At 40.1% G+C, this 15104-nt stretch overlaps 1 protein-coding gene across 1 annotated transcript; it reads right to left on the reverse strand.

Moving 5' to 3' along the window:
- Positions 1 to 1486: 1486 nt before the first annotated feature.
- s1pr5a (sphingosine-1-phosphate receptor 5a) lies at positions 1487 to 5311 on the reverse strand. The gene is made up of 2 exons (XM_042392791.1): positions 5022 to 5311; positions 1487 to 4266 (listed from the first exon to the last, which is right to left on the reverse strand). The coding sequence occupies exon 2, from the start codon at positions 3977 to 3979 to the stop codon at positions 2771 to 2773; it is 1209 nt and encodes a 402-aa protein (XP_042248725.1). The 5' UTR covers positions 3980 to 4266; positions 5022 to 5311; the 3' UTR covers positions 1487 to 2770.
- Positions 5312 to 15104: the final 9793 nt, after the last annotated feature.

The raw sequence follows: 15104 nt of genomic DNA on the forward strand, positions 1-15104 counted from the left end.
GATAAATGCAGTGGAGTAAAAAGTATATTTCTCCCTGAAATATAGTGAAGTAGAAGTATAAATAACTTAAGTACAAGCAATTGAATAAATATACTTAACACTGCATAATATTGCATAGTTGTTATTATGCTTCCCTGTCTCTCTCTCCCTTGCTCTTTCTTTCTCTCCTAACCCAAATGGTCAAGGCAGATGGCCGCCCACCTACAGCCCGGTTCTGCTTGAGGTTTCTTCCTGTTAAAGGGGAGTTTTTCCTTGCTGTTGTTTCCTAGTGCTTGTTCATGGGGGAATCGTTGAGTCTCTGTAAAGTAAAGAGTACGGTCTAGACCTGCTCTATGTAAAAAGTGCCCTGAGATAACTTCTGTTATGATTCGGCGCTTTATAAATAAAATTGAATTGAGTTAGTAATGACGAATGAGCAAAAAAGTGGCAGAATATATCACTACTAAGAACAACATACTTGAAACTTCTATTCAGGCAGAATGCGCATTTTCCACATTGTTTCTGCACTGCTCAACATGCCTGTTATATTATGGCTTACCCCGTTAGGCCCACTTTACCAAGAAATGAAACTTCCTCCTTCTTTGAAAAGGTATCGATGCCACAAATGTATACAACTGCAACATGGTGAGTGGTTTAGAGTGCGTAGGGTGACATACAGCATTAAGAATGCTCATTCTCACTTCTACCATCACTTGCGAGAACCACCACCAATATGTGGTTTCCTTACGGCAAACAGCTTGAACAAGACTTGTTTCTGCAGCTTTATTTCTACTTCCACCACAGGCACATGTCATTAAGTGGTTAACAGGTGGTTTGCATGGAGCTGGGGTCTTGCAAGTTAAAGTTATCTATTCGTCTTTATTTATGCTTAAGTTTCAGTTTGTGCTGATCAGTGTTTATAACACTGTACAGTAACACTCACGCTACATTCACTGTTAAAGCTTAACTTGGTATCGACTCCTGTATTGTTAAGACTAACTCAGGATATGGTCATTTATGATATAACTTGAGATAGGCCTTATAGTGTCAGTGTTGTACGTCATTCAGTACATCATTAGTCAACCTGAATTTGTGTATGCATTTGGGGCACAAAAAAAAGATGTCAATTTTCTAATGTTGAACTAAAGCGTCTGTGTTTGCAGAGCACTTTGTTTCAAGTCAGCAACCAAATCTTTAAGATAAATTCACAATTTTTTTGTCTCAATATGTGGAATATATAACATATCTTCAAAGTGTTTAATGTAATTTACATCATTTGGATTTTCTTCTTTCTCAGTATGTGCTGTCCTGTAGTTTATCATATTGTGTATTATATGTATTAGTGAGTGCTACATGTAAACATTTAGTCAAGCAGTAAGACATGGGAAGGATGTCGATCAGTGAGAGATCTTAAACTGTCTAGACATTAACCAATCAACAAAATAACCTTCCTGACAACTGGATCAGGTGATTCATTCTCAGAGTAAAGAATATACCAACCTAAATGTAAACAATCATTCACATCTGTTTATTCAGTGCACATATAAAACTGACATAACTTAAGTGAGGTTTTTACAATACAAAATGCATTTCTGATAAGTCCAGAAAAGGCTATATATATATTTACAAGGTATAATAAAAATCAGTAAATAGATTTATTTTCTCTTTACATTTATGTACAAGATCAAAATTGTTAAAACGTCAATTTTTGTTCCACTGTTACCACAATGAAATTCCCCTGAACACTGAAGCCCACATACTTTGTTATACAGGCTCTGACAGATTTCTTTCATGTGGGACGAGATTATATCTGCTCTTTCGCTAGAAATCTATCATTTCATGGTTTTAAGATGAACTTTCTCCAACAAAAAAGTTCTTAAGTCTCTTGTTTTTGTCCACATGCTTTAGCATATCACAGGGATATTCCAGTCCCTTAAATCAAACCTCCACTGTCAGCTTTATTGCTTTTAGTCATTCATCAAATGCTGCTACATATGTTGAAAGGACCTCCAAAGCTGCAAACCAACCAGCACAACCCTCCATATGACGTCTTCAGTGCGTCTCCAGGCCGCTGAGCCTCTGATCTTGGTCGAGGGGGACCTCTACCCAACGTTGCTGCTGACCAAAACTCAGATGGCAGAAATTACATGGTTTTGGCAGCAGAACTTGGGTGTGGATGCTCCATGTTTGTAACAACATATCATTATATGCTACACAGGAGGGAGAGGAGATAAGGATAAATCTCATGCTTGGGCTTGAGCCCCAGTCTATAAGATGTACAGCATAATTGGCTGTATTTATATGAAACATATGCACACAGTTGAACTCTTTGATTTCATCTTATGTGCAAAAGCAAACACTGAAATGATTAAATTGCATTTCTCCAAAAGGAATATCCTCTGACAAATACTGGCCTTGGAGAGGCAAAAGCGCCATTTTTCAAACATAATGCTAGTTTTTCACAAGAAACTTCAACTATTAAGGCTTGGACATTTCTGTTTGTCATCATTACATTATTACAGAAAATATGAACAGACAATTGAAAAAGATAATAATTCACCAAAAAGGTCTTTCTACCAGTTTGGACACCTATCACATACATTGAGCTTATTGTATTCATGAGGATTAATACCAAAACCGTGGCAGAGTGCAACAGAAAACTTCACTCCTGTCATACATGTTTGCTCGACTGAAGCAAATGTGCGACTCAGTTTAGAGAGAATCAGCCTCGACGTATCAGTGGTCCAGTTCTTAGTCTGCCCTCAGTGCAAAGTCAAAGTGGGCCCCTGTATCATGTCTTAGACATCCTGGGGTAGATGACTTTAATAGTAGAGGGCGTAAAGTTCCCGGAGGATACTGTTGTCTCCACTCCCTCCAGTCTGTGAGAGGCTGCATCAGTCTTACTGGTGCTGCACTCCAAGAAGGGCATCCCAATCTTCTTCATGTGTCCATCTTTTGTCAGAAGGCAGTGTCTGCAGAGAAGCCTGAGGATGGCCCTCCTCATGTCCTTGCTGGTCAGGGTGTAGATGATAGGGTTAAGAAGGGAGTTGAACATAGCGATGCCCAAGAAGTAGTCTGCCTTAAAGAGCACTTCACAGGTTTTGGCTTTACAGAAGAAGTCCAGCAGTAGGAGGATGAAGAGGGGCAGCCAACATGCGATGAAGACCCCAAGGACTATGGTGACTGTCTTCAGCAGGGCCATGTACTTCTGGGACTTGCGGTAAAGGCCTTTTCGGTGTGGATTTGAACCGAGGCGCTGGGTGTTGGACTTGACAATGCGGAAGATGCGGACATACAGCACCACGATGGACATGAGGATGGCACTGAAGATGGTGATGCAGAAGAGGATGTAACTCTTGGCGTAGAGCGGCAAGACTGTGGAGCACTGCTCCAGCCGTCCCATGCAATTCCAGCCCAGGACAGGCAGGACACCCAGGAACACCGACAACACCCAACTCGCTCCGATCAGAGCAAACATCCGCCCCTGTTTGTCCCCCTGGTACGGCTTCATCCTCACCATGGTAACATGACGCTCGATAGCGATGGCCAGCAAACTGATGACGGAGGCAGCCAGCATGATGAACACACCCCCCTCCCTCAGGAACCACAGCACCGGGGTCATGTTTAATGTGTTGGCTCCGGATGTTATGAGGTTTACCATGTAGGTGAAACCTGCGAGCAGGTCAGAGAGAGTCAAGTTGCCCAATAAATAGTACATTGGCAGATGGAATTTCTTGTTCTTCCAGATAGCCAGAAGCACCACAGCATTTTCTAAAACAATCAGCAAGCAGACCAGCAGAAAAGCTATGGCCTCTGGTTTGAGTCCTTCCTTGTACTTGTTCTCCTTCAGCTTTCCTGTGTAGTTGTAGTGCTCAATGATGACTGCATTGCTCTGGTACTCACGAAACATCTCACGAAGCAGATTTCCTGTTGAGGGGGACGTTGGGATCGCAGATGGAGCTACACCAGTATAGGTAGCATGGAAAGTCTCTGTTGCCATTTTAGGTATTTTCCAGAGGAAGAAACTGTCTTTTCTTCACCTTTTCTGATACGTTTTGAAATTAGATCCACAGATTAGGTGTCATAAAGTCCTTTGGTTGTGCATTCTTTCCTCTTGATTTGGAATTGAAGACGTGAGAAGACAGAAGTTGTCAGTTCTTATATGCAGGGGAAAAAGTGTTCCCTTTGATGCTATCAAATAGGATTTCCTGTGGTTTGAGAATTTTCCTTCAAAAATCAAAATTTTTCATTGCCCCAGCTGCACACTAGGAGGCGACGAGAGCCAGCCTGCATGAAAAAAGAAGTAAAGAAAAATTAGTATTGATGACAGAAAATAAACATTATCATTAAAGTCAGGAAATAGACTATTACATACGTTTAGAGACTCTCGCATGTTCAGAATTCATGGATAATTACAGATAATAGCGATCATATCAATAGGACTAATAACAAATAATGAGGGGAAAGCCTCAAATACGGGAAATGACCACTTGCAGCAGAAATTTAAAAAGTTTGTATTCGATGGGAATAAAAATGAGAAAACACTTTAAATGTCTAGATTCAAATTAACCTTTTAGTTGAACGTTTTTTCTTAATCCATTTAATATTGGTGGCAGAGTTTTTTCTGCAAGTGATGATTTAAACCCACACTACATTTGCAAACTATGAGACACAACAGCTAGAAACCGACAGATTATATATGTTTGTGTATAATTAATGCGTAAATACACATAGAAGCTGTGCGTAAATACGCGTCTATTTAAGTATACAAACCGGCAACTCTAATTCGTATTAATAATTAGGTTGAGCTTACTGGTTTACTTCTTTAGTCACATAAATAGACAGTTTTAAAAATGTCGGTATATCGTCAAAACTACCCCAAACTATCCATACTATACGGATACTACAAGAGTTAAAAACGACCACTTTTAAAGTCACTCTAAACGCATTACTGAGCAGCACGGGCACACTTTACGCTCCGATAGACATATTATCGTAGCAACGCGGTAAAAACGTAACTTTTAAAAAACGTTTTCACGCACCTGTAAAAAACGTTGAAATATCCAGTAAAACTTTCGTAGTAGCAGAAGTTATCCCACGGCCGGAGGAGGAGAGGCTCTGTCGATCAGCACGCACCACAGCGACATGTGTGGGAGCGAAGCAGGACAGGACTCAACGTGTAGTGGGTTGGTCTATAATGTTTTTGCCCTTCAACGATTTTCCTCCCTCCCCGCCTGACCTCTTGAGTTTTTTTTCCCCCCTCAGGAGGAATTAAAGTTCGATGCCAGATTACGTGTTTCTGTTTGTTGTTGCAACGGAGAGAAAGAAAGTGAGATGTTCGGTTTATCAGTTTGCCCGCAGGTACACTCAGGCTACTGTAGAATGCTTTTCCTGCTAGTCTGTTTGTATTTGATGTGCAGTATATCATTACAGCTCCATGTTGCTCATCAGGTTTGTCAGATTATGAGGAAAAAAAACAACCTCTCTCTCTCTCTCTGTCTATCACTCTCCCACGGTTAATAAAAGAGACACATCACTCTGATGTGAACTCAAAACTAAAACATCAAGTTAATCTGTCAGTGGATAAATAGTGACAGTGGTGCAGCTGGACTTGTTTTCCAGTCCTGAAATCCCAGATTTCAGAAAATAACCTCCTCCCATATGAGCTTCATAAAGTTCACACATCAATACTCACTTTTTTTTGCACACATGTCATTTTTAAGTCTTTTTCTTAACTTGCTTTCACTACTTAAGTCTCTGGATTGATATTATTTGTCTTCCTTATAAATTGCTTTGTATTTTGCTGTGCTAAAGAAATTAAGATGATGAATACTGATTGCTGTAAATGAGTTTAGTCACCTTCTATATCTCGTTGCAGTCTGTCCCTAAACTCACTATCACAATAGCAAACACAGCTGGAGAGATCCACAGCACAACACAAACAGTTGTATCCTCAAACCCATTATTTCAGCCTTAGATAACTATCAGCTTCAGATCTTTGGGTTTTGGACTGTTGGTTGCACAAAAAAAGACATTTGAAGACATTTTCTTGGACTCAGGGAAATTGTGATTGTATTCCTTAACTATTTTTTTGACATTTTGTAGACTAAATTATTTATCTTAAGCTTAAACTTAGTGACAGATTAATCAATAATTAGAATCATTAGTCGCAGTCCTAGATTCTCCACTTCAATCAGTGTCATCAGTTGTGTTATGTTGAATAACGTCACCCGGCCCCATGATTAAAGGCAGGACAAAAAGTTGTAGTAAAGTCCCACAGGATACATCAATATTCATATTTGAATAAATAAATGACATTAATCTATTATTTGCTGTTATATAGTTGGAACATTTCCAACCTATTCCACCAAACAATTATCAGTTTGGTTGAATATGAGTATAACCTCAATCCTACTGATGTGTCCTTGATTGGACACTGGTAGAGTGATGAGGAAATTACACAAGATGATGGTGAGTGAGTGAAGGCCGGAGTGAACCTTCTCTAAACAGGAAACTGCCTCATTGTGCCTAGAAAGGAGAGGGATATCCTTGAGAAAAACACAGATGAAGTCACTGGTCAGAAGTGACACATAGAGGAGGGGGAGGGGGGTCTGTGACTATAGTGTGACGTACAACACTTCAGAGCAAATAATTGACAACTGACTCATTTCCTCACCACGTATTGATGGAACATTTTACAAAAAATGTTGCCTGGTGATCCCCTAATTTTAGTCGTTTTCTTTTTTCCCCGCCTTAACAGGATTGTTCTTATTTTAGCTTTGCCTGCTGAGCCTGGCAGCTCCTCTAACCACACCTGCCTGTCTGGGATCTCAGTCTTCATCCCCTTTAGGTGATTTCCAGTTGGTGTCTCCCTGCTTGTAGATACTCCTTAACTCATCTTCCTCTGCTCCCTGAGGCCCACCCAAGTGATAACCAGGTTGAAATGCTCTTCACGAGCCTTGTCAGCAGAGGGGCAGTTAACACCCTGCAGTGACACTGTGACAAGCTCTCAGTGTGCTGCCTCTGATTAGTTAACACACAAAGACATGAGAGCAGGACTCCCTGCTCTGTCTTTTTTTTTTTCCCACAGTAGGGATCTACTCTGTCACTTCTTCTTCCCCCTCAGGCCACAAGCAAACTTTTAGCACAGAATGACCAGTCCGAACCCACTGAGTTGTCTCACTGCCTGGGGGGCTCTCTCTATACAGCATGTTCTGTCCAACACTCCTGGCTCAGGGTGATTTTTCCTGTGACGTTAATGCGCTTGCAGAAAGGAAGTCAGTCAGTCCTGCTTTTGTCATGAGAGCCTGCTTTAGATTTACTGTTGTTTGTGCGGAGAACGGTGTTGTCTCCTTTACTTGCTAATTGTCTGGCTGCTGTCTGACAGTGACTAATGAGATGTTTGAGCAAATAATCCTAAAGTGACTGTTTCTTTTTTCCCTTATTGGAAGAAGGTCACAGGTCATGTACTTCTTCACCCGATGTTGTTGCTTCTGAGAGTGTGTTTGGGTTCAATTCACACATACTGAAAACACTTTTTTTTTAAACTCAAGCAGCAAATACTAAAAACCCGTTGCAGTTCTCTGCTCTGAGGTGTTACTGGTGTCTTATTTGATGCAAAATTACACCTCAAAGTGAGATTCTCACCTCTTGCTAACAGTCGAAAACACACAGCCTCAACGTTTAGTGTTATTTTCCAGTGACAATGGAAAGCATTCACACCTTTGTAATTCAAACAATTAATGCTTTTTGGACTTTTGAATGTAGAGTCAGGGTGTGCTATAAGTTGCATGCTTACATGTGCTGGTTGCTTAGTAGAGTTACCCGTGTTTCATGTGGAACAAACCTTGCTAACTGGCTCCGGGTAACTATGTAGCACGCAAACATGAGAATGGTATCAATCTTCTCATCTAACTCTATGCAAGAAAGCAAATAAGCGTGTTTCTCAAAATGTCAAACTATTCCTTTAACTTTTTAGCTGTGACAGAAGGTCAGTTTTCATTTTGAAAGTGTTGAGTTTGATGTCCTTCTGGACAGTAAAGGTTGAATTGAGTTTTGTTTTTTTATGCTTCTGCTGTGTGTTTGTCAGAGACAGACGTGATCCTGGATGATAAGAAAAAAAGATACAACTGAGTCCAGTGGGAAAAAAAACAAAGAAAAAGGGAAAACACAGGAATTTATATATAAACTCAAATGTAATGTCCAGTGCTGTAGTGGCTGCCAGAGATTTATGGGAATCCTAGAAATAGCCTTTGTCCAGCTTTTCTGCCACTCTGTTTCATGTGCAGCTGTGCCGGCCCGTGACCTCAGTTCCAGCTCCTAATAAGGGGAAATGGGAAGAACATGTTGGATATGTTTTTTTTCCATTGCATGCATGCTGTCCAGACAAGCTACCTGACTCTCCCCTCCAGACTCCAGTCTCCAGCTGCTCTATCAGCATGTCTGCTGTCCCTTCTTTTCTTATCCTTAGTGTCTCACAGTCAAAGCATTCAAATTCAGATCAGATTGCATCTACAACCTTAAACTCAAACGCACATATATCTCAGCACAGCCACAGCACGGTTTACTTGACCATTTCTTCTGCTTCTCATTTAATTGTGTTCTCTCAATCATGCAAACAGATGCAAAAAAAAAAAAAAAAAGGCCTCAGACTGTTGTAAAAAGTGACATTTACATACAGTGTGCTTTATGTAGTGGCTCTGTGGAATGTGTAAATTCTTTCACCAGAGCTGACTGTCTAAAAGTGTTTTGCTCTAATCCAGGCCTCATGTTTTTACAAGAAGAACACAATTGAAGTTTTTCGTCTGTGTTGAAGCCAAATGGTCTTTATAGAGAGTCTGCACAGTAAAATGCATTCATTTATTTCCCTGATTTTAAACAAAGATTTTTTATTAAAAAAATTTTTTTATTTCCAAGTAGATATTTTTCATAGGGAGTCTGGAGGCGGAAAAAGCTTTGTTGGTTGAAGTTGCTAAAGTCAGTGGGGATTTTCTGGTACAAATAAACACAGGAAGAGGCTGCCATTCGGGACCATTTTGATTAGACATAAACCGAGCATATGTGAATGTCAGTTGTGTCTATATGCAAACACAAACATCCTCATTTCCTATGTAAACCTCAGCCGGTTCTGACTCTCAGGCTGGCAAGTTGCTCTGTTTGAGCTCAGGCTCCAGCCGCGCATTTTCCATACTGCAGATAAATTATTGTTTAGTCATTTTCTGCTTATTCATGACTTGACTCAGCACACTTACAGATGTGTTTATTAAAATTTATGAAGGATTTACTGAAATTGAATCCCGCACGCTATGCAGAGCTGTGTTTTAGGTTGACCACCGAGCTTTTTGAGCCTTCACAGAGAGGAAATCAACTTTGTATTTATTATTAAAGGAAGATTGCTCAGTCAGCATTGTTGGCTGCATTGTGTTCTGCCTCATTAGTCAAATAGCTCCTGGCTCTCCTGTTTGTTTGAATTTTCATTTAACGGCTTTAGTCACATTGTCACTGGCATGGCATAACAGTCTTTGTATTTAGTTTGAATGACTAGTTCAACATTTTGGGAAACATGCTTATTCACTTTTGTGCTGAGAGTTAAATCCTCTTGTCAAACTATTCCTTTAAATTCAGCTCGTTTCATGCTTCTCATGTTTTACCATGCATATCATGGAATAAAAAAAACAAACTGTAAATCAATATTCAGCAGATCATAGTGTGTCGGTGACGACAGCTACGGTCTCCCTTTCTTCTACAAACCATGAAGGCTTTGTTTCATTTCATGTTGGGGATCTTCAAACGTCCACATTCCCACATTTTTAACGTTTAACCTTCCACCCTTTACCCTCTCCCTGTCCCACATTCTCTGATAAACCCCTAAAAGGCATAAGGTCACCCTTGATAAAGAGGCATTCTTTCCTAACAGGGTTTCTCTGTGGAAGTAGAAACTTTAAAAGTCCAGTTTAGGTGATTTTCATGTTTTCAAATGAGATATGATCAGATGTTGGTCTCAAAACCAAACTGGGTGTAAAGTCAAAAATGTATGATGGTCAGTCTGAAACATGTCCTTATTCCTAAAAGGTTGACATTTGAGAGTTACAAGTTTTCACAGAGACTGTCATTTACAATTCATTGGCTGCTGTGCAGAGGTCACTGACTGACTTGCTCATGCTTTAATACGTATATTTTTTTCCACAATTAGCTGTTAGGGGTGTGAGATCTGAATGGTTTATGAAAGCACGTTTTGTTCATACAGCAGCGGTTTGGGATGAGTTCATCTTGGAGGACAGAATGGAAGAAAGAGCTTTCCCACATCGGGGAAAGGGAAAGGGGAGAAGTGGGTGGGCAGGGATGTGTGACGGGCTGCATGGTGGGGGTGAGTCATGAGAATTAGTAACTGGCCTGTGTGAGATTTATTCAAACTTCTTCAATTACGGACATGCTAACAGCCCACCAGAGCTCTCAGTCGGGGGGCAGATTCTCGGAAGAGCTCCCTTCCACACAGAGGAGGCGTAGGCATGCTTTATGGGGGCGGCATGATCCAGAATACAGTCATGAACAGCTTCTTTTGTGTGATGACGATGTTGGGGAAATTCAGCATCCCTTTCTGGGACAGATCATTGGTATCTGTTTGGGTTTCAGGTACCTGCTGATACAAGTTAAAAACGACCAAACATGGGATTTATAACGCTGAAGATGTCCTACATGTGGCTGTAGTGACATGTGCTGTTTATTAAAACGCCAAAACCACATTTGATAGGTTTTATTTGCTGCTTTTCCCAATACAAAGTACTTCCACCAGGGTGTTAGTCAGTGAATGAAAGCCTGCATGGCTGCATATAAAGGAAGCCAGGCAGCAAACAGGTAGGAACAGATTAGTAATACAATGGCCAATCTAATAGGCTATGTATTCAGGAAATGTCACGGATATTAGCCAGACGGAAGGATTATAAATGACTCTCTCACTGACATAGCAAATGATGTAAAAGTGATTTTAGGGTACTTAGCATGGTGGTTAAAAATACCCTCTTACAACACTCCATTGTCTCCGTTCAATAGCTTTACCTTTCAGCATCCACTCCCACCAGCCTATCGCCACACACACATCTCTATTCACCAAACTATTGTATAAATGTTTCACCTCCAATGAAAATAAGGCTATAAATTTCTCAGGCCAGACTCCAGAGGCCTACTTCCTATCAGGAAGGCTTTTCAATGTAAAACGCAGCAAAACACAAGGAAGCTGATAAGGTAACAGGCATGGCCACACTGGTTAGCCAGTCCTCTATAGACTGATTACAACTGATTACACTTAATCGTTCTCTCATTCTTTTTCCCTAACACAGTGGTTCCAAAATTTTTTGGCTTGTGACCCCTTAAAATGATGATGGGTCTATTTGCGACCCCTCATCACAAGTTGCATATATACTATGTGTCTACAAGGTTTGACCAGTTCAACCAAAGAGTGATTACTCCCAGATTAGTGCATTTGAATACTTTTTGGAGGCCTGAATTGGTCAAATTATTCATTAAAATTGTGGGAAAAAAGCAAAGATTAAAAGAAAGTCTGAAAAAATGAACATACTTTTGAGTTCAGAGTGCATTCTAGACCTCAGACACAGCAACAATCTCACCTCCATTTAGTGGCTGTTCTTGAAATGTTGAAACTTCCATGACAAATGAGCCAACTTCATCTACTGATAAACATCCTGTGAAATGATCAAAAGCTCCAGAGCAGCTGCTAAATGGACCATGAGGTGAGATGGTTTTGTCAAACTTAATTATCTGTAGCAGAAAAATGTTTTCTTTTTTCTTGTTCTCCTGTCCTGTTAATTATCTAATGAATCCTCAGATTTATCTTGTGATCCCTTGGTGGTCTTGGCTGTAACTGAACTGTCAATACTGGTGATTTCACAGTAAGCTAGCTTTTGTAGCACAACCTAACTTTATATGAGACGTTGTTTTGAAGATTAAATGTATCCAAAGAAAGAGTTAATAGTTTGATTAATTTTGGTTAAAGGAATACAATTTTAGGAAATACAAGATTGATGCCACTCTCATGTCTGTACAATAAGCCAATTGTTTTTTTCCTAGTATGTTGAAGTCACGACCCTCCCTGCACTGCCTCTGATTGGCTATTACTCGTTGCCTTTGTTGGTTAGGTTGGTTAGGTTTAGGCATGAGGAGTGAGATTGGTTAGGGTTAGGGTAAGAATATCACGGTAAGCCAATCAGAGGCAGAGTAGGGTGCGTCAGGACTTTGCCATCCTGGGAAAAAAAAAAATTGCCTAAGGTAAATATGAAGCTACCATTAGCAGCCAGTTAGCTTAGTATAACAACTGAAAACAGGAAACAGCTAGCCTGACCAAAAGTTGTCTGGCACCAAACCCCTTGTAAAATGGCAAATTGTCAATATTACTTTAATTTTTACACAGATTAAACAACAAGATATAAAGTGTTAATTAGTAGAGGAGCTGCTAGACAAATGTTGCCTTTGGACAGAGCCAGGTTTAGCTAGCTGTTTCCCCCGTTTCCAGTCACTGCGCTAAGCTAAGCTAACTGGCTGCTAGCTCCAGCTAACTGTCTAGCATACAAACATGAGAGTGGTATCAATATTCTCATCTAGGCCTAAATCTAGGCTTTAAACTGTCTTAATCTTACAGTGACAATTTATGCAGAGGCTGTTCCTTGCTTGTCTGCATGAGAGTGTCTATGGGATCTTACATGACAATGTGATGAAATCATTTCCTGTGGCCATTTATAATGTATTTTGAGATTCCTCAGAACTCCACATCATGTAAATAAAAACAGATACTAGAAGTTTCAATAGGCCACTTGAATATTTTTAGCTTTTTAGAATTACATTATATCTGTTTACTTGGCGCTGTTTGCCTAATGCTGTGGTGAAAGCAATTCATGGTAATTTATTGCCGTATATGTGATAGAATTATTATGAACTTCTTTACACATCTATTCTATTACAGTGCAGGCAGATAAGCATTTTTTATTACTACATGACAATCATTCAGTGTAATAAATCAGATTAGGAAAATTGCTCTTTTAACTTGTTGGACATAAAAAAGACCTCCCAAGAAGACGTTCTGTAATGTAACAAGAACAAAGAAATACTACGAAACGAGTATGACTTCATGTAGACACCATAAAGTCCGACTTCCTCCCATCGTCCGTGCTTATATTTGAGGCACATTTTGTGAAGTAAATATAAGGTGTACATTGTTCCATAGTGGTTCCAAAAAAAGCCAAGCAGAAACCCTTCATTACGAGCGTGCTCGTGTGGTGTGGGCCCATATGGGGGAATCCAGCAGGCTGTTTGGCTCACCCAGACCATCACAGAGGCCAGGCCGGGTATGTTTCACTGATCCTGTACTTAACTGAAACCTACGGTATTGTTATTCCCTCTCTGGTTTCACGAATGCCAGTCATAAAAAGACAAGAAAGAAAGGAAACACTGGCCCATCCGGAGGCACTTTGGATGGATTGAAAATGTTTTCAACGTTTTATTTTAGTGCGTTAAAAGTTTTTAGTCAGTCCAGTCAATGTAATAAGGAAGAGATAAGGATGATTTTTTAATTAATGGGTTTTAGTTGGGCCTCTCTCTCTCTGGTCGCAGGGTTTCGGATCAGCAATCATTTTTAGCTGTGTGCGTGTAGTTGCTTTGCCTCTCCCCTTCCTATGTCATTTCCTGTGCCTGGAGCTAAAAATGTGTGTGAAAGTATTACCGCAATACAATAACCTGGTGCAGACTACCAGCAGAACAGGTCATCTGTCTTTGGCACTCATAGAGTCGATAAACCCATAGCTACAGGAAGTGAATTGCTCAACATTTTGTAGTTTCTTGTGTTTTTATTGGCTGACACATGTCCAACCTCTGGAACCTATTAAAACCAGCTTATCCTGGCATGCACGCACACACACACACACAAACACACGCACACACACCCACACATACATACACACACACACATAATTATAAAGTCTGCATGCTCACACGATCACACATACTGTATACACGTACCAAAACACACCATGTGTCACAATGTGAAAGCTGAGTTATTGAACTTGTCTGCGGGCTGCACACATGATTCGTACTCCAGTGTGATTTAGTTGCAGCAGCAGGCGTTCGTCTGTGCTCTTGACGTCACACTGATCTGTAGAACACCCAACACAAATTGCACACACTTGTACATCCTTACATGCACACACTCATGAGGCTGATCTCACTGCTAATTCTGCTGATTCGTACGAAGAGGAAAAGACCCATCGTGCTTATGGTATATATGACTCAGATACAGACTCTGTAAACAATGCAGGTTAGAAAATATTTTTCTATGTGAAACCATGACTCAAAACATGTGAAAGATGACGCTTAACCAAATGATTTACAATAACCTTACTCAAGCCTATAGAGTCTGATGATATTCAGTATTATATCCTTTTATGGAAGGATGGAAACCAACAATGAATTGATCCTACTAACAATTATTGTCTGTGCTGCTAAAGCCTGAAATATCTTATTCCCCTGTGCTATAGAATGTCATTGTTGTCCAAAAACTATTAAAACACATCAATGAGCTACATTGTTTCAGTGGATGACATGATCCTTCATTACCGTGAAAACAATCCCACATACACCGTCCTGCTGTGGGAATTACTCACTAGAGCACCAAATGTGTATAAATCCGTGACTGACAATAGTGTCCAAAAAATGCACCATTTACTTTTGTTTGAGTACTGTTTCCCAGAACTACAGTATCCCAGCTGTCGTAGGAATTTACTGAGGCTGTTTCTTAAAATTACACAATATATTTGTGACCTGTTCGTAAAGATTTATGTTTTCAGGTGGTACGAATGCATTTGGGCCTGAGAGCCACAGTCACGGTAGAGAGGTTTGGAAGGAAGCGAGAGACATGTTTCTTCATGGGATTTGTTGACTATGAAAAGAGCTATAAAATATCCTTTAAAATGACCAAATCAAAAATAGTTGCTCAAATACAGAGTTGGTTTGTTTAAACTGTAGACTGTAAAAAAAAAAAAAAAAGCAAAATCATTTAAACCTGCTATAACAGATTTTTCTGGCCACTTGGGGACAAGCTGTGAACACAACGTTGACAAAAA

This window comes from Thunnus maccoyii, chromosome 18 (assembly GCF_910596095.1).
Source record: "Thunnus maccoyii chromosome 18, fThuMac1.1, whole genome shotgun sequence".
In the NCBI taxonomy this organism is placed as follows: domain Eukaryota; kingdom Metazoa; phylum Chordata; class Actinopteri; order Scombriformes; family Scombridae; genus Thunnus; species Thunnus maccoyii.

What these genes read in the sequence shown, in the direction of transcription:
- s1pr5a (XM_042392791.1), bottom strand. Translation starts at nt 3,979, where the DNA reads ATGGCAACAGAGACTTTCCATGCTACCTATACTGGTGTAGCTCCATCT.